This window comes from Gossypium hirsutum, chromosome D07 (assembly GCF_007990345.1).
Source record: "Gossypium hirsutum isolate 1008001.06 chromosome D07, Gossypium_hirsutum_v2.1, whole genome shotgun sequence".
In the NCBI taxonomy this organism is placed as follows: Eukaryota; Viridiplantae; Streptophyta; class Magnoliopsida; order Malvales; family Malvaceae; genus Gossypium; species Gossypium hirsutum.
In genome coordinates, this window is record NC_053443.1 from 6,304,168 (window position 1) to 6,325,071 (window position 20,904).

The window sequence follows — 20,904 nt, forward strand, 5'->3', positions numbered from 1 at the left end:
TTTGTAACAATATTTAAAATTTTAAAAATAATATATTTTAATCTGGATAAGAAATAGAGAGAGAGACAATTTAATGACAATATAGCCAATATATATAATTTGCAATGAAAATGATATTTTGAGGTTACCAAGATTTTCTTTTTTACATAAATACTAGTTTTAGCTCTTACGCTAGAAAGAATCAATGTTCATTTTTAGGTTAAAATGTACCATTAGGATTGAATTTGTTCAAAATTTGAGATTTAATCCTTATACCTTAAAAATTAAAGATTTAATCTTTCTATTTTTTTAATTTAAAAATTTTATTCTAATTATTGTTGTTTAAATTTTCTATAAAAAATTGTCAATTTAATATGTTTATTTTTTATCAATCATATGTAACATCATATGAGGGCAATCTAATCAACATGCCAAATTGGTAAATTTTGATGGAAAATACTAACGATGTTAATAATTGGACTCAAATTTTTAAATAAAAAAGAAAGAGGACTTAATTTGTAACTTTTTTTAAGTATAAGGACTAAATTTCAACTTTTGTCTAAATACTGGGACTAATAAATATTTCATACCGTTTCTGTATAGAAAACAAGAAGGTAGGTTCTTATTTTATTTCAATCAAGTTATTTAAGACACCAAAATTTACACAAAAATTGGAACCTAACAAAGCCAGAAGCAACTAAATTACAAAGGTTCAGCCTTACATAACAAAGTCCGCATGTCCGATCCGTCTCAAACACGACAGAAAACCCGAAAAACCAGAATCACGAAGAGAAGGGAAGTCAGTCATACGAAACACCAAGCTTCGGATCATTCTTAAACCCTACAGTTCTCTGGTAGAGGCAACACACCATCGAAAAAATCACCAAAGTATCCAGGTGGTTCATATACTAACCTCGAAATGATGTCTCGAAGCGTGATCGTTCCTTCCAAATTCCCGTCATCATCAACGACATACACTCGTTGGATCTTCAACGAGTCAAGCATTTGGATCAACTCTTTGATGGTTTCATTTGTCTTGCAAGTGATCATGCCACTCAACATTGGCGATCTCGTGTCATGTTTCTCCAAGTAGTTTTTAACTGCTAGCAGGAAGTTCTTTGCCGTGATCAATCTACAATTCACAAAAGGATTGACATATCAACGCAGAATAGTACTTTTCAAAATGATTAAATGAAATGTTGCAGTATAATTTATTCACGGACCTGTAATCATGGTAGATCTCCGGTGCGGTTAAAAGGAACTGCACGTCTCTAAGGCTTATGTTACCAATAGCTTTTTTTCCATCACCGGTGACAACAGGTACGCCTCCGACTCTCTTTTTCCTCATTAACCTAAATGCCTGAAGCACTGGTTCATCTTCATGTACCTAGCATAGAAATATAGATTGCTAACATCTCGATTCTGATGAGCTCTAAATGCAAAGAGATGAAAACCGGAAGAACATGAAGAAATCACGAAACCTAGCAAGCTCTCGTGAAAGGTAGGGACCTGGGACTATCAAGCATGATGAAAAAACCGAACTAAAGATCGAATCGGTTGAACTCCAGTCCCGGTTCAACCAATTGAACAGGGCAGCTCAACTGATTTTACAGGTTCAACTAGGGTTGAACCACCAAACAAACCGGTTCCTGGTCAATGCGATCCGATTTTAAACCTATGCTTAAGCCTTTGAGTAATGGCAATGGATAAGAAAAGCATCAAATCGATAAAAAATCAAAAAATAAAATTAAAAACAAGGTTTTGACCAATAACAGCAACTCACTGTAACGAGTTGATTGCGTGATATCGTAGGAAGACCAATCTCGGAAAGTTTCTTGGTTCCCCAGCTTTCGAACCACTGAAGCCCAGTACATTCCGCTAACATGTGAATCACAGCCGATTGTGTGATGATGTTATTGATATTTCCAGCACCAAGATCAACTATGGGAATACTCTTCATTTTGTACTTTGAAAGCAGTAACAGCATAGTCAAAAACGAGTTTGATTGCTGCAAAGCTAGGAATGGTGCCCAGCGGAAGGATCCTGAGATATCCCGGACCTATATGGTCTCATGAGTTAACATGGATATTACAACAAATGGAGAAAGCGAGCAAAAGTCCGTAATGGGAATTAGAAGTACAACCTTAGTTTTCTTATAGAACTCGGAGGATGTTAGAGCCTCAAAAAAGTCTCCAGCAGTGATTGAAGCATCTTCAGAGCCTAAAGTCCTGAGCTCGGCAGAAGAGGGCATTCCGTTAGCAGAAGCTACTGCAGGTTCAGCTCCGGTAGGCGAATGGTTTGTAGGTGAAGGTGGTTCTGACTGTAAAAAAGAAGGAAAATTTCACTTTCAATTTGGTAGATGAAGGGAGCAAAGCTTGGATGAAAAATATATGTAGTTCATTTTAAAAAGCGAGCAGTTTAGTCCCTTTATGTTCTATTTCGAAACAAAGTAATCAAATTCAACGTTTTTTAAAACACAAAAAGAACAAGTTGCTTACTTTTTCTTTCATGTCATCTTAAAACACAATAAGTTAGCATTTCTTTTAATGATCTTCCATTTTCACTTTTACTTATTTGCTTCAAAATTAAAAGTATAAAGACTAAAGGGATTAATTTGCTCCTAAGCCTATATAGTAAAACGAAACGCCTGAGTCCCAACCAGGTAGTTTAACCATAAACAAAGATATATCAAATTCAATGCATTATAATAGGCAATAAAGAGAGAAAATCACCACCAAGCTATGTTATTCGGACTTTGGTATATGTTCTGAACACAGGTATGTTTGGAGGGCGAAATCCCCATACTCGTGTTCGAATATATATCAAGTACAAATAACTTAAGAAAAACGAAAAGTTGAAGCAACACAGGCGCAAGTTTTGATATGTGGCACAATTTCAGCATAAACATCATACTCATGAATGGATGATTACAAAAAACTAAAAAAGAAAGGTTAAATTCTATCTTATTTCTTGTTTTTCATGCTATTTTCAAAATCCATGGCAGATGAATGAGATGCTATCGAGATACTATATGATATTTCCCTTGGAAAAGAAAGGCTTATACCAAAAAGAGATTGAGCGGTTTTGATTTTCAACCTAAACATCATACTCATGGATGTATAATCACAAAAACTAAGAATGATAAGATTAAATTTTAGATGAATGAGACATAATCAAACTACTATTCAATATTGTCGTCGAAAAAAAGAATTATAGTGAAAAGAGATCATAAGCAAAACCGTATTGGAAGCCCATGTATTAGGAGTTAGATTGCACTTTACTTCCTTTACTAAAAAAATGGGCAAATTAGTCCTTATACATTAAATCAAAGAGGAAACTTGTCCTATCTGTTAAAAATTCCATTCATTTATATTGTTAAAAACTGACATAGTTGACGAAATAACCAGATGGTTACACCCAAATAGTTACACCTAATGTGCCAAGTGTAACTTATGTTCATGTATAGAAACCAGTTTTTAACAGTAAAATAGATATAATTTTTAATAGAATGTCCAGTTTGCTTCTTTGATCTAACTTACAGGGACTAATTTGTCAAGATGCAATCCGATTCTTAGTACAAGAGCTTCCATGGTACTTTTACCTTTTAAGCTAAACATCATAATCACGGATGCGTGACCATAAAAACTAAGAAATAAAGATTAAAATCTACCATCTCCTTTAGCATGCTATTTTCCAATTCCATGGCGGCTGAATGAGATGTTATCGAGCTACTATTCGATATTTTCCTCAATAGAAAAGAAGCTTATAGAGAAAAGAGATCGTACATGGTTTCAATTTTGGACCTAAACATCACAATCATGGATGCATGATCATAAAAACTAAGAAATAAAGATTAAATTCTATTATATTTCTTCATTAGCATGCTATTTTCTGAATCCATGGAGGATTAATGGGATGTTATCGAGCAACTATTTGATATTTTCATCAATAGAAAAGAAGCTTATAGAGAAAAGAAACCTTAAGTTGTTTCAATTTTCAACCTAAACATCATAATCATGGATGCATGATTGTAAAAACTAAGAAATAAAGATCAAATTCTATCATATTTCTTCTTCAACATGCTAGTTTCCAAATCCATGGAGAATGAATGAGATGTTATCTAGCTTTTATTCAATATTTTCCTCATTAGAAAAGAAGCTTATCGAGAAACAAGATCGTAAGAGGTTTCAATTTTCAACCTAAATAACATAATCACGGATGCATGATCTTAGAAGCTAAGAACTAAATATTATATTCTATCATATTTCTTCTTCAGCATGCTATTTTCCAATTCCATGGTGGATGAATGAGATATTATCGAGCTGCTATTTGATATTACCCTCGAGAAAATAGAAGCTTATAGAGAAAAGAGATCGTAAAGGGTTTTGATTTTGAACCTGTTGGAGAATCCATACGGCAATGCCTGCAAACTCTACAATGCCAAGATATCTATCAATCCAACTTGCATCCTCAGGTGCATCAACATTGACAACAGGTGCACTAAGAATCTTGTTTTGGGCAAGTATTTGAACAGCCTCGGCCAAACTCGCATCCGATTTTATCTCGATCCCTGAAACATAATTTCAATTCTTTTAACCAAGAAGAAACTAAACTTAAAAGCATCGTCAACATTATCAAATTAACACCATTATACATTATATTTTGTTTCCATTCAATTTTCACAAATCATTGGCAAAATTATCAAATTAGCACCATTTTATGTTCATATATTACATACACAAACAATTATATTAATTTAATATAAATATATATATTCATTTCTTTTAACATGTACAGTTGAATCAAGCTTAAAGTTTCATATATACAGGTGAATGTATATAATTGCCACTATATCAAAGTTCGTGTATTAATCATATATATAAATTTGATAGTTATCCATTTTAAAAAAGATTAAGACAATGGTAACCCAAGAAAGAATTCCCTCCTACAATTCCAAGAACTTGTCATCTTATATTATGTTGTTCAAACTTTTCTTTTTCATTTTTCAAGTAATGGTGTCTCGCACATTCTGGGCAGGAGTGCGGTATATGATCCAAAGACCCTCCAAATAAACGATAATCATCAATTCAGCACCATAGCTCATATAAATTGGTGATACAATTGAAAAAAAAATTGAGTTTAAAAGAGAAATTATTGAAATTAAAGCTAAATGCTAGTTTTTAACAACATTGATTTAACTAGGGTGAGTTCAATTTGAAAACATGGAATTTTTTAATTTTCGAATTGATTGAATCGTATATGTAAGTAATTAATCAAGTTGAATTTTACTAAATACCCCCTTGGGTCCCTAAAGGTTTCAAAAATGAGCAAATGGATCCTTCCCTAAAAAAATTGCAAAAAGGAATTCAAATTATTTATAATTCTTATTCCAAATCACACCCACACTCCAGAAAAAAAAACCCAGAATTCTTTATGATTCTAAGAAATCAAACATAAGCCAAATCAAAGAGAGCAAGATTAAAACCTTGTGGAGTATGAGGGAAAGCAGAGACAGGGATGTTTTCAAAGCAAGCGTTAAGTTTCTGCGTAGGATTAAGCTTTGATTCTTGAACATCCCATAGGTCTTCCACTTGCATCCCAATGCTAGTCTCTCTTTCCAGTTGCAAATTGGCCATTGGTTTTTTCGCCCCAAAAACTCAAAAATTCAAAAACCAAAAGAATAAACTTCACACACACCGTGTGTATTCGTAAATGGAAATTGATCAGTCAACAATTAAGACGTAAATGGAAGGTTGTGGGAGATATGGGGGGGTGTATATGAGAATCATAAGTCAAAATTTCGATTTCTTTGGAAGGTACCATCGGCTGTCCCTTGTCTGGGTTTTATTATTTAAAGGGGAAAATGAAAGTGAAAAATGAAAAGGTGGTTTATCCGGTTTTTAATGGCGGCCACTCTAATGTGAGCCGGAGAGTGCTTCGCGCGCGCCTGGTTTTGACGCTATTTATTGTATTTTATTTTGCAAAGAATTATTCTTTAATGGCCAGATTATTCACTTGAGTCCGAACATTGGTTCGAATTTTGTGAGGGTTTTGATAAAATTATTAAGCTCGAAAATAAATTTAAATAAAAATATCCAATCCCTTTAAAATATGATATGAACTCAGATGTGAATATTTAATATCTGAGTCCAACTCAATTTACTTTTTAAAGTTTATAATATTATATTTTTTATTTTTTATTTTTTATTTATTTATAATATATAAAAATTAAATTTATAATAATACATTTTTTTAGATTTCGGGCAAAGTCTTTAATTTAGTTCATTTAATACTTTAAAATGTGATTAATAGAACATTATTGTTCTAAAAAAAAAATTTTATGTTAACAACATCACTTCATTTATAGGTGGACTTAGGATTATTCATACTTTGAGAAGAACATAGAAGAAAGAGATTGTGATAATTTTAATGATACATGTTTAGATTTAGATGATGAAGAACTCGGTTAGAGACCAACAAATGATGATAATGAGTATATATTAAATGTTAAAGAGGGAATAGCCCAAAAAATGAAATGCTGAAGCAATTAGATAAAATGACATATGATAGTTTATTTTTCTTGTTGTTTTTATTAATAATTGTATTATCGACTATTTTATTAGCTAACATACGATTAGACCTGTCCATGGGCCGGGCGGCCCGGCCCGATGGCCTGCCCGAAATATGAGAGAGTTCAGGTAAAAATATAGGCCCGAAATATGGGATTGGACAAAAAAAAAGAGGCACGTTTAAAAAACGGGCCAGGCCTCGGGCACCACTTTTTTGCCCAAGCCCGGGCCCGACCCGAATATAATAAATATATTTTTTTATTTTTAATTTTAAAATACTTTTAAAATTATTTTTTTATTTTTAAAATAATTTTTTAATGTTTATTTTAAAAATGGGTCGAGCCGGGCCGGGCTAGGGCTTATGGTATTTTTCCCGGGCCGGGCCTGGGCAAATTTTCATGCCCATATTTCGGGCTGGGCCGTGCCCGGGCCTAGGAGGCGGGCCGAAAATTTTTTACGGGTTCGGCCCATGGACAGGTCTACATACGATGAATTTATTTCAATTTTTATTACTCATTTAGAAAAAATTTATCGCAGTGATAATTTTTTATAGTAATTAATATTTTTTTTAAATATAATAGTTAGTATTTGGTAGACTAGCAATATTTTTTTTTATTCCACGAATAACCTTAAAAAATGTCATGTGTCGCTTTTTTTCTAATATTATTTTTAATTGTTTTACTATACCTCTATAGAACACTTGTTAATCCTTTAGCTCTACTTGTAGAGTTAAAAAAACTCCATTGACAAATAGAGTTGCTGATGGATCGGGATGAACTTGATCTAAACAAATAGTTTTTAATGTTCTTTATTTTGGCCCGTCTTGATTTAAATTATGAGTCTAATATATTATTTGAGCCCAACCCTACTTAAATATGGATAACCCAGTAAGCTTTTTTTAAAAAGAGATTTTAAAATGCACAAAGTTTTCCAAGCCATTCAAATGTTTTTACCAAGTTAAAAGTTTAAATAACACTTAAATAAAAACTTTGATGCTTATTTGAGGAAATTGACAGTGAAGTCAACTAAAATTTTGTAGTTTTAGTTCAGTTTTTTGCCCCTTTTTACTAATAACTAAATAAATTTAACTTTGAAATCAGAAGGAATAAAAGTAAGGACATTTTGACTTAATTTGGGAAATTTTCTTTTTGATTTATATCTAAAGAAGTGCTTCCGAATTTGAAGGATTGTGAATTTAAAGGCCATCATTATGTATTATTTAAAATTCTAACCGATTCAGATTACAATTTTCTTACTATTGATTCTGTATTTTGATTTGTTTTATCAAGATGAACCTGGCAAACACAATCATGATAAAACGAACACAAGCAAACTGAGAGTTCTGTGGGTCTTGGGTTTTGTTTCGGATAGGTTTCTACTTTAGATTTAAAATATTTGGGCTGGGTTAGTTTTTATATATATTAATACTTTATAAATGTAATATTATAATATATTTTATATGTAATCCGCCGAGCTAGAGCTTACATTTTTTGTCAAGCTAAATTTTGGAATTTTATCTACTTATCCATATTTCAGGCCAACCTTCGAACTTAGATAGGTAGTCCAATTCTTGGACAGCTCTACTAGTAGTACACTAAATATTATTTCAAAATATAAATTGTAAAACTGTATAATTACAATTTATTCTACCTAATATGATATAGAGAATTACAATGTAATTCCACTCTTTAACTAAACACACCTAAAGAATTGTAATTCTTTGCAATTGCAAGAAAGTATAATTATTTTATTCTGTATTATTCAAACAGATCCATAACATTAGAAAAAAAAATTTCCTTGCAAAGCAAAATTTCCCAGAAATGAGGTATCTTCTTCCAAAGACTTCAAAAACTTGATAAAAAGATGAGAACAAACATATATGCGTTGGAGATATATATATATACACATGCATGCATAACACAATCGCATTAACATAGTCAGTACCAAATGAGTTTTAAGTAACATTGTCAATACCCAATGCCAGAACCATGGTCAATATGTAAGGCAAGCTATACATTAAAAAATTAAAAGTTGAACATATTCGTGTCGATTATATACCTATACTTGACAATCGCACTCATAATTTAAGTAAAATAGTCAACTCCGAATCCAAGTAATATAGTCCATATGTAAAAGTCAAAGTTAAAAAGAGTTCATTTCACTAGCTGCAGAGTTTAAATCTCTTGCAAAAGCAATCAAAGTCTTGAGGAGCAAACCAGTCTTCCTTCATCTGTAGTTTACCACAAAAAGTGTTATACGTATATATTATATCCAATGTAAGCTGAAATTACAAAATTTTCCAGAAAAATGAAACATTGACAATTTAAAGGGAAAAAAAATCCACTAATGGCATGGTGCCTAGAGATGTTAGCTGCATAGAATCCACCCGGGTTAGAGTCTTCAGGGGAGCAGTTGGAAAGCCCATTTTAAAGGCATCTCTTTAGTGGACATGGTGTGTATATGTCCCTAGGGGTGTAATAAGCCTAGCAAAACTTGAATATTGCCAAAATTGAGCTTGACTTAAAATTGAGAGCTTGATACTAAACTTGAGCTCGATTGAACATTTGTTTTTAAATTCAAGCTCGATTAAGCTTGTTTACCTATTTTTGTACTCAAATTTGGCTCAATAATTAAGCCACTAACGTAAATTATTAATATAAAAACATGAAAAGCTCAATAAGGCTCGCAAACCGTTTGAGTCAAGTATTACTAAGCTCAAATTTGACTCTATCAATAGCTCGAGCTACTTGAGTTCGGCTCGACCGATAGCTAGAGCTCGACTTGATAATTATCTAATCGAGTTCGAATATTTTTCGAGTAGAACTTGTGTAGCTTGTGAGCACCGCTGTCTCATTTACACCCCTATATGTCCCTACCGTGTGTGTAAGTACTAACCCTCTAATTATAGAGTACCAAAAATGAAAAAAAGAACTTACAAAGTAAGGATATCCACCAGTGGTACTGAAGTTTTTAGGAGCACTTTCCATAAACAAACTGATGAAATAAAGAACAAACCTACCACAATCTTCACCATTTCTCTGTTGGGGAACCTGATTGTTTTCATTTGCTTCAGTCACAAAAAGCCAATAAAAAGTGGGAAAAAGGGGAAAAAATTTATTTCAAGACATCAAAGAATCATCACCTTTGGTATCAATAGCGGAATCTTCGATATTGCCTGTTTCGTTACAGGCCTCTTCTCAGCTTCATATACATCTAGAAGAAACCTGAAATTAAAACCAAGAAAGTAGCAATGAAATAGATATGCAACAAAAAAGAATATGGATTCCGACACAAGTTGCAGATTCATACTTTCTAATAGTAGGTTCGAGCCGTCTTGGGCCACTCATTTGCATTGAATCAAGCAATAACATACAAGTTGTTTGAGTTTTAGATTGCAAAGGTTTATCAAAGTTGCAGAATATCAATAGATTCCAATGTCTCCTACAAAGTATCACAATTTCATATAAACCAAAGAGGGGGTACCTTGAAAATTGCTTAATACCAATGTGTTTAGCAGTCGGGAAAACGATACTCACCAGTGCAATATCGGAACGAAAACGTACTTCTTGGTGAAAATATGTTTCCTACTGATCCATACCAACACTTTTTCTTTAAACAATTCATCCATGTACCATGAAAACCACAAGCAATCGAGGTACGTAAAAGATGCCCTTTGATTATCCGGGAAGATCTTCCATATTTTCCTAAGAATAATGCATGAACTCAAGATTATGAATGAGGGAAAAAAAAGTGAGAGGGACAGGAGATTCAAATAAGAAGGGCATACTCAAAGCAATCTGAAAACTGTTTGCTATTTAACATCCCTTGTTGCCTGGTGTTTCTGGCGTTAACTCTCCTCTTATTACGTAAGAAACGACCTAGCAAACATCGATGAATCAACTTAAATATACAATTTTTTTTCCACTTCACAAGTTGTTTTCAAATTTATGTTGTTCCGACTCTTCATTTTTACGAAGTATTTGTGTCCTATACCCATGTCTGGCACATTTACAAACTTGAGTATAGGGACATTGCTCTCCAAATACATAAAATAAAATAAAAAACTTAAAGATACTCAAGTCAGATGTCCATATATCCAAAACTCAAATTAGAGTTCGAACAACATAACTTCAAGGACGAGCTAATGCTCAAAGTAGATTACAATATCAAAGTTCCAACAACTATATCTATATCTATACTATCATAAAAGAACTAAATGAATGGTGTCAGGAGTCAATTATATACATCAATTTAGTTAAATGCTTAAAATTTCTAAATTAAAATCACAATTACAAAATCTTGAGAGGGGTATTTCGGTATTTTAATTTCAATAAATAAAAAATTTATATCAAATACTTATAACACTAAAGAAACTTAAGCATAATTTTCTTTAAAATACTTGCATGTCCAACACATTCACTCAAGTAACTCCAAACATAAGAAAAAACTTACAAAACTAGAGAAACTTAAGAATAATCCATATCAAATGCTCATATAAATTATTAAATAAATACATAATGGGACACCCATTATCTAAATGATTAATAATAAAAGTCCAAATAAAAATTTATTTAAAAATAAATTTTGATCAGAAAAATTTTTTTTATCTAAAAATACTTAAACATCCTCAAACTTATTTAGCTCTTACTATAATTTTATAAGGGTTTTAAATAAATTAACTTTAGCTAATGTAGGTTTAATAAAATGAATAGTTATAAATGGTTAAAATATACTATTACTCTATGTAGTTTTATAGATTTGAAATTTAATCCTCCTACTTTAAAAGTTCAAAAATCAATCCTCCCAAGTTTTCAATTAAAAAATCCTTGTCTAATCATTATCATTGATATTTTCTATCTAAATTTGTCAATTTAATATAATTATTTTTTTGCCAATTATATGTCACATAATATGCTGACAGCCTAACCCATGAGCCAAGTTGGAAAATTTTAACAAAAATACTAACAATGATTGAATTAAAAATTTTAAATTAGAAAAAAAGTAAAAGATTTAATTTTTTTAACTTAAAAATATAGAGACTAGATCGTAAATTTTATCAAATTAAAAAAAATTAACAGCATATTTTAACCAATATAAATTAATTAAAGCATAATAATAAATTTAACCCTAACATTTACTCATTTTGTTACTTTGGCCCTTAACCTTTAAATTTTGGTAAAATGCTTCCTATTGGGCAAAAAAAAACTGGTTAAAACTTTAATGGTATCAAGATGGTCGCTCATATGTCAATCCATTTATAATTCGTAAAGATTCAACGAATTCCAAAAAAGTTGACAAAAATATTTTAAAAAGTTATTCATAGTGAAGTATACATAAAATTGCATGCAAGCAATCACCTCAATGCTATTCAATTTTAATATTTCAATTAGTTTTTCCTTATTAAAGCCGAAGTGACAAAATAGCTAAATATTAGGGCTAATTTTGTTTTTATACAATTAATTAATAAACCCCTAAAACTAACAAATTACCATAGTATTCAAACGCAATACCACAGATCTACACTACTAAACAACTGACGCCTGACGGAACCTGATCGCATAAACCATTTTCATATAATTACACAAATCGATGAAAGACCCATTAGAAGAAGTAATAAAAAAAACGAAACAAGGTAGTGGTTGCTTATAGCTTCTAAGTTAAGGAGATACGGGGAAGAAAAGAGTAAATGAAAAATATTTACATTACCTGAAGCTGAAACAGTGGAATGAGTTACCGTACAGGAAGTTCCTTCTTCATCTTCGCCTATAAATTGTATTTCAAGTTGCTTTCTCTTCGCCATTTCCGGCAACAAGTGAAATCCCGCATCGAAATTTTGAAAGGGAGGAAACGAAGGCACTTCTGGCATTTTCATAAATAGATTCAGCTATAGCATTAGTATCTTCTACATAAGGGTCGGGTCGGATCAAGTTGGGTTTGGATGGGGAGTTAGTGAAAAGTTATGAAATAAATTAAGTAAAAATGTATTTTTGCAAATTTTGATGTGGTTTAGTCATTACTATTAAAAAATAATTTTGAAATGATAAAATGTGAATTTAAAACCTGATGACGTAAAATATAAGGTTTAATAGAGGGTAAAAATGTAATTTTCTTAAAATGCTATTTTTCAAAAGGTAAAAGTTAAATATTTTAACTTTTTGGCTTGAGTTAAAATTAAGTAATCAATATTACACTGATAGACACATTAAATTGCTACTGGAACTAATACGCATTCGTATTAACCTATTTCGTAAGGAAGGAATTTTTATAAATACATTCAACTTTGTGTTAGTAGCATCTATAGAAGGGTCGACTCGAGTTAGGTTGGGTTCGAATCGAAAGGGTAAGTGAAAAGTCGACTAATTAAGTAAGTTAAATTTAGTTGAATTGATTTAGGGTCAGCTAACTTTGAGAATGAAAAGTGTTTTTAAAAGTGACGTAGAAAAATACGTTTAAAATATTTTATAGTGTTTATCATTGTTGTTATATCCCTTCAGCTTAAGACACATGGTACAACAAGCTATTTAAGAAACACCCACAAAGACCACTTCACCCACCGGAGATGTCAATTCTAGCATATTAAGTATTTCGATATAATAGAACAACCAATCAATTAATAATAGACATCAACTTAAGCTAACATGCAACTAAACAATCAACCATCTAACAAATTTAGCACATATTTAGACTCAAATCTCAAACAAGCATTTTATCAAACATATTGTAGACATAAAATGAAAGCAAAGGGTTTAAGAAAATGTTCATTCAATTGATGAAGTTGCCGAAGAGTTTGTTCATCATTGTTTACAAAATCTTTAACAATAAGGATGAAAATAAACACAAAACTAAAATCTAACCTAAAAAAAAAACCTAAACTAAAAATGAAATGAAAAGAAAAGAAACTCAATCCCTAATAACCTAAAACTAAGGAAAAATTATAGAAACAAAAGTGAAAGCTCTCTTTTTTTCTTTTAGCTAAAAGTGGCTTTAAATAGATGATTTCAGTCCTAACTTTTGAACTAAAATGCTATTAGGCGCCTTATTTTTATTTGTGTCGCCATTGGACAAAAACTACCCATACAAACATTTTTTGTTGCGTTAGGTTTGGGTATGGCGATATTCGAGTATAGGTATCGCGATACCAATGCCAGTATTGAAATTTGGGGCCTTGTGGGTTTCGGTATCGCGACACCATTGTAGGTGACCTCTATTCTACTCATTTTAGCGCTGTTAGGGGTATCATGACTTCCATGCTTCGATATCGTGATACCCAATTCTAAGTGATATTTTCTTCGCATTCAGGCCACCGCCGACTCCCTACAGTCAATTGGCCAAATTGACCAAATTGGGTCTAAAAATGGCTTAAAACTTATAAAAATAATTTATTAACAACAAAACTAAAAATCGATAAAAACATATAAAAGACACTTAACTTGCTTGAGAATAAGCTCCTTTAAGTGTAATGGAGAGCCTAATTTAACGTGTCAAATTACGACGAATCACTTACTAACTCTTAGGTACCGCACCCTTTTCAAAAAAAGGTCTGATACCCCTGAATCAAATTGCCTACTGACTCTTAGGTACCACTCCTTGTTGGTCGGGTTACTACACCTGTTAGGTGCAACCCAAAATCTGGTTCTTCATTTTTTGAGAATATCTTGAAAATAATTTCTTAAAAAATTAATTGACCAATGTTGATTTAGGGATAATTTGTTGTGTCAAAATATTAGAAAATCAAACTTATAAAATGGACTAACTTGGAGGGATGAAATTACATTAAAATATAATATTAATGAGTTGTTTTTAGTATTGTAATATATTTTAATTGGTTAAATAATCCTTTTATATTGAAGAATTTAAATTTTTTTGTTTAATAAGAATGGGAACTTGATCAAACAAAACTTTAACTAAAATCTAAAACCAGAAACTTTAACTAAATATATTTTATTTTACTTAGCAAATATATATTTATTTATTTTGTAATTATATGGAATGAACATTATTCTAGTAACTTAGGCATATCTTCAAATTACTTGAAATATAATTAAAATTAATATGTTTCATTAGGTAAATTATTAATTAGGAATAACTTTTTTTATGATATTTTTTTATATAATGCATACTTTTACTTATAATTGAGTTTTTCAGGTGGTTGCATCGGTTATACCACTGGTTCATCGGTCTGAATAGTTTGATTAAATAAATCATTAAAAACTAAAAAATAGTTTAACCACTAGTTTAGCCGATTTTTAAATTCAATCGGTTCGTACTTGTTCGCGGCTCAACCGATCTAAAGCCTTTCTTTAGACTAGTACCATGGTTGGTTTTCAGTCAAACCAGCCCAAATGATCGATATGGTTCAGATACCCATGTTAATAATCCCCCAAACCCTTAAATTAGAGAAAAAAGTGCTTAAACACACTTAAATCGATGTCATCCTCGTTTTTGATATAGTAACTATGGCAAATGAGCCAAAACTTAATTTGATTTATAGGAATTAATTGGGAATAGACTTGTTCAAAGGCTAGGCTACTCGGCTAGGCCCATTTAAAAATTGAGAAAGCTTGGGCAAAAATATTTAACCCGAAAAATGATTCGGATAAAAAAGTTTGGTCTATTCAAAGCATGGGTTGGGCGCTCATGCTCAAGCATTCAAGGCACGAACTTGAGCCTGAGTTGTTTTCCAAAATTATAATATATCATATTATATTATATCATGCAATTTATAACACGTTAAAATTAAATCTGTAGTATTATATAATACTATAGGGTAAACATATTAAGAAAATGTTAAGTTGTTTATATATATTTTTAAAGAATATTAAATATGAACCTCATGTGATGGCCTGATGGTCAAGGGTGTTCACCGCCTCAGTGTAGTATGGGTTTGAGTCGTGTTAGTTGCATTTGTTGTTCGGGCTTTGCCCTGCTATTGTAATTCACACAAAAAAATTAAATATAAAATAATATAATATAAAAATTAAAAAATAAAATGGGTAGACTTAAGTTTGTGTTAGACATTTACAAATATGGACAGCAAGGTGGGCTTATGTAATATTTTAAGCTCATATTTTGAGTTAACTCGAGTTTGGGTAATCATGAAATTTATTAATATCATGCTTAAATTCTTGAACACTTTTAATTAGCTATAACTAGTTAACAACATTTACATATGGCTAAAATTTGTCATAAGTCCTTGTACTTTTCAAAAATTAGGAATTTAGTCTTTGTACTTTTATTTCATGGAATGTAGTCTCTCTACTTTTTAGATTTAAAATTCAAGTCCAACTGTTAACATTAATAAATTTTTTTGTTGAATTTGTTGCTGTGACCTTTTTTAAATAAAAAAAAACTCACTTAGTAGCCATGTAAAAATGACTTTGTAATTAACAAAAAAAATTAATAGTGTTAACAGTTGATCTTGAATTTTGAAATCTGAAAAGTAGAGAGACTAACTTCTATGAAATAAAAGTAAAGAGACAAAATTCGTAGTTTTCAAAAAGTATAGGGACTTGTGGCACATTTTAACCTTTATATATTTACACACGTGTATATGTAAACTAGAGGTGTCCATGGGTCGGGTTGGGCCCAACAAAAATTTAAGGCCCATTTGTTTGGCCCAAGCCTGTCCTAAAAAATGGGCCTAGAATTTAGACCCAGGCCGCCCGTATTCCCTTTTTTACATAATATTTTTAAAATATATAATACATCAAATATATTAAAAACATTAAAATAAATGTTTTTCAACAAATTAAAAATAAATTAAAAAACATGTATACTTAAATAACACTAAGATATGTGCAATTTAACAAGTAAATGTCTTTAAAATAGTAACAAAATTAACAATAAAAAAGAGTTATACAATATCCAAATAATAACAACATAATTGTCAAATAGTAGCAAAATAGTAAAAAAGAAGAACAAGAGAAAATAGCAATAAAATAATAAAAAAGCAATAAAACGATAAAAAAACAACACTTTTTTTTGCATATTCGGGTCGGGCCGGGCTCGGGTAAAAAATTCTTATCCTAGGCCCAACCCTTATTTTTTGCCCAAGCCCATTTTTCAAGTTTATATTTTTACCCAAACCCTCCCACTTTTTGAGCGGGCCTTCGGGCCGGACCAGGTGGCCTAGCCATGGATAGGTCGAATGTAAATTAATTAATAACATAATGAACCCCGTGTGTTGCCCTGATGGCCAGGATGTTCATCGCCCTAGGTGTTGTAACAACCCGTTTTCAGTGAAATCAGAACAGTGATTTCGGGACCACAAATCTGAGTCCATAAGAACATTTGTTTTAATATTATTTCATGATCTGCATTATGGTAGGAATATCGTATAGAAATTTCGTTAAGAAAAATTTTACCGATTTCATGTTTAATTGAGAAAAGGACCAAATTGCATAAAATGCAAAAGTTCATTTCTAGTAGTTATAAGTATCAAATAACTATGGAATTCAAAAGTTCATTTCTTATATGGCAAATAGACCATTAATAAGAGTTAGTAGATAAGTATGATGATTTATCCATGGAAATTTGAGAAAAGAAAAGGACTAAATTGGAAAGTAAATATAATAAAATATGATAAGTAATTAAATAATGAAAATATCATCTTTTTCATCATCTTTACCAAATTTTTTTATGGAAACTTAACTAAGAGAAAAAAACTCAAGCAAGCTTACTTGGCTTAATTAGGTAAGTAATTTTGTCTCATTTTTAGTAATTGTTATGTTTCCGAGATTGTAATATCTTAATCTAGCTATCTCGAGGATTAATTTGTAAAGTTATCAAAGTACTAGGGTTTTTTATGGATGAATATGCATGAATTATGAATTTTATGGTAGAAAATGAAAGGTTGTTGATAGTTAAACAACATTTGTAAAGTGAATTTTGATGAAATTGTGATTAAGGGACTAAATTGTAAAGATGTAAAATTCATGGAAAATTTAAAATTTTATGAATTACATGGGCTGCAAATGTTACATGTAAAAATTAGCTAGGTTTTGAATAAGGATTAAATTGCATGAATTTTATTTTCCGAGCCTAGGGATGAAATCATCATTAATTAAAAGTATAGGGGCAATATGGTAATTTTTCCTAGGATTTGAATTGAAATTGAATATGAATTGTAATAGATTGAGTTGTATTTACTCGTATAGATCCAGAAAGACCAAAAACGAAACTAGATCGAGGTAAAGAAAAAGTAATGGATCAGTAGCATACAAGTTCACGAACATTGTCGAGGTAAGTTCGTATAACTAAATTGAGAATTTATATGTGTTAATTAAATTGTATGTATGTGTTTGTATTATTGTCATGTATATGAAAGTATTCACATATCTGACAATGATCGATAAGGATAAAATCTCATTTAAATATATGAAATTCGATTGGATACAGGGTTCTCGAATTGGTAGTGGTCTTGCATATGTTGTGGACACACCATAGCTCGAAAAAGCGTCCCGATATTAGCCCTCTTAAGCTTCCCGTTATATGGTTTTTGTGAGCTTCTCGTTAATAGCTCTTCGGAGCATCCCGATCGGTTGTGATCCTGTATGTGTTGTGGACACACTGCAGCTCTTATGAGCGTCCCGTTATATGGCTTTCCATGAGCTTCCTGATTAAAGGCTCCTTGTGAGCTTTCTGATTAATGGCTTTCTAGAGCTTCCCGATATGGCTCGCTTGAATTTCTTTATATATGGCTATTTGGAGCTTCCCGTTATTGGCTTGCATGAGCTTCCTGATCATGGCTCTTATGAGCTTTCTGTTATACAGCCCGGATAAACTTCCCGTTAATGGCTCACATGAGCTTCCTGTTATATGGCTCGAGAGAGGGTTTCCCGATTATATGCTCAAATGAGCATCCCCGAATATGAATTGACAGATTTTAAATTCGTACACTTTATGTGAACTACCCTTGTATCCAACGATATTTTAAATGATTCAACGGGTAAAGTTCCAATATGAGATGATATGAATTCAATATGAATTACTATGAGAAATACTTGAAATACAAATATATGATATGTACATGTTCATGGATACTTGAAATGAAAAATATATGTATGTGGAAATTGAATATTGATGAGTTCATACATGTTTCTTGATATTCATGTGAATTACATGACTAACATGTTTGATGAAGATGTGTGTATAGGTTATTGGCCAAATTGCTTTAGATGTATTTTGTATGCTTAACTTAAATGTAAATGAATAGTAAGCTAATTTTCTGTTATACGAACTTACTAAACTTTAAAGCTTACTTTGTTTATTTTCTCTATTTTATAGTATTCGGAAGTTCGTAAAGGTTGGAAGCTAATCAGAGCAACATCACACTATCCTTTAACTCACTTCAGTATAAATAGCAAAATTTCTTTTGGGTATAATGGCATGTATAGGCTAAGTTTGGTCAAATGATGGCATATATATGTGTTGTTTGAATTTAACCATTGGAATGGCTTGTGATGAATATGTTTTGATGTGTAAATATATAAGGCTTTATCATGTTTGGTGTGAGATTGATATGATTGATTTGATAGTAATCTTATAAGTACTATTTATATGCATTTTTGATCAAATAGGTAAGTTTGAATATATGGATTTATGAAGTGATATATCATGTATAAGATTTGATTTTTGGATGTCTTGGATTGGCTTGTGAATATGTTAAAGTGTTAATGTAAGTGCAATGCAAGATTGAGTGAGAAATATGGCTTGGAAATGGCCTTAGTTCGTCAATATAGGCAGAGGCACGGGCGTGCGTCCCCTACATCTTTAAATTTTCAAAACAGAATGCTCAGGATTTTTCACACGGGCGTGTGGCTTGGCCGTGTGTCCCAAGTCAGTAACCTTCCTCATTTGGACACGGGCAGGGACACGGCCGTGTGCCCTATTTTGAATGCCCACACGGCCTAAGACATGGGCGTGTCTCTTGGCTATGTGAGTCACACGGCTTGACCACACAGGCGTGTGTCCCCTGCACTTTGGAAAAATTTTGAAATTTCGCGAAAAAATTTCTGAGTATCTGGTTTAGTCCTGACTTGATTCTAATGCATGTTTTGAGTATTGAGGGCTCATATAAGGGACTTTATGAATAATTTCTGACATGAATGTTAAATACTATGAAATGTTTATATTTGATCTGTATATTTCGGTAATGCTCTGTAACCTTGTTCCGACGACGAATATGAGTCAGGAGTGTTACAGATACAGTCTGGGTTTGAGTCGCTTTACTGTTAGGCTTTGCCCTCCTCTTATAATTCAGAAAGAAAAAAAAATTGATTGGCCTTTAAAAGAAAAAAAAAGGGTTATATCCAAAATTTGGTCGGGCCATAGACAATAACTACCTCATAGATATGACACTACTCTTTTAAGTTTCCACTTTCCCAATTATTAAATTAACCAAACACAGACACCTTTCAACGAAAAACTAATTCAATTTTTCTGTAAGGATAATTAAGTGAATTATACCTAAATTTTTTTATATATTCAACAACAAAAATTGATTTAAAGTGATTGGTGTAGTGGATTAAATCAATTAAATTTAGAATATATTGGGTTGAATTCAAAATTTATATTAAATATTTTTACATATTATATGTTCATTGTATATAAAAACATGTTTAGATCATTAAAAATAATAGGCATAATATTAAATTTAACCCTCAATATATGCATCTTTTATTATTTTGATTATTGTTTTTTTAAGTTAAATTTGGCCATTAAGCTTTTAAAAAAAGTTAAATTATTATTTTTTAAACAAAAATACTGGCTAAAACATTAAATTTTTTAATATGGTAGCTCACATAACAATTTACATATATTTTATAATAATTTTTTTATAATTTTTAAATTCTTTGTTAACAATACATATGAAACAAACAATGTTAAGTTATCATGAAAGTTCACATAGAATGACATATACGAGTTGCCACACTAACATCGTTAAAAAACTTAAATGTTTTAGTCAACGTTTTCATTCAAAAACGATTTAACTCTTTTTGAAAGATTAATAATAAAATTTAGTTAAAAAAATCAAATTAATAAAATTATGTAAACATTAATGATTAAATTTAATATTATGCGAAAATAATATTTCTAGTAAGCTTATCAAGTCGGTATGATTGTACATTTTATGGACCGACCTAAACCAAACTAAAGGTTAAAGAACCAAATTGCTTAAATCAAATAACACGAGTTGAGTGAGTCGGCTCAACCGACATTGGCTCAACCTTTGCTCATTAGTGTCGAGAAAAATTGAAAAATGGTTTGAATAATAGTTATCATTGAATTTGGCTTGGTTTTGGTTACTAGTTACGATAATAGTTAAAGGTCTTGATTTTTGCTTTATAACATAAAA

The 20,904-nt window shown here is 31.2% G+C and overlaps 2 protein-coding genes across 3 annotated transcripts; both read right to left on the bottom strand.

Moving 5' to 3' along the window:
- Nucleotides 1-579: 579 nt before the first annotated feature.
- LOC107941973 (SNF1-related protein kinase regulatory subunit gamma-1) lies at nucleotides 580-5,944 on the bottom strand. The gene is made up of 6 exons (XM_016875605.2): nucleotides 5,465-5,944; nucleotides 4,377-4,549; nucleotides 2,123-2,299; nucleotides 1,763-2,038; nucleotides 1,203-1,366; nucleotides 580-1,111 (listed from the first exon to the last, which is right to left on the bottom strand). Exons 1-6 carry the CDS (start codon nucleotides 5,613-5,615, stop codon nucleotides 814-816), a joined length of 1,239 nt encoding a protein of 412 aa, XP_016731094.1. The 5' UTR covers nucleotides 5,616-5,944; the 3' UTR covers nucleotides 580-813.
- Nucleotides 5,945-8,496: 2,552 nt separating this feature from the next.
- LOC107941964 (probable ubiquitin-like-specific protease 2B) lies at nucleotides 8,497-12,590 on the bottom strand. 2 transcript variants are annotated; one of them, XM_016875595.2, is made up of 7 exons: nucleotides 12,255-12,514; nucleotides 10,336-10,426; nucleotides 10,085-10,252; nucleotides 9,858-9,989; nucleotides 9,691-9,772; nucleotides 9,485-9,598; nucleotides 8,497-8,778 (listed from the first exon to the last, which is right to left on the bottom strand). In XM_016875595.2, exons 1-7 carry the CDS (start codon nucleotides 12,418-12,420, stop codon nucleotides 8,710-8,712), a joined length of 822 nt encoding a protein of 273 aa, XP_016731084.1. In that variant the 5' UTR covers nucleotides 12,421-12,514; the 3' UTR covers nucleotides 8,497-8,709. The 2 variants fall into 2 exon arrangements, with proteins under 2 accessions (XP_016731084.1, XP_016731085.1); XM_016875596.2 differs by lacking the exon at nucleotides 9,858-9,989 and having other exon boundaries at nucleotides 12,255-12,590.
- Nucleotides 12,591-20,904: the final 8,314 nt, after the last annotated feature.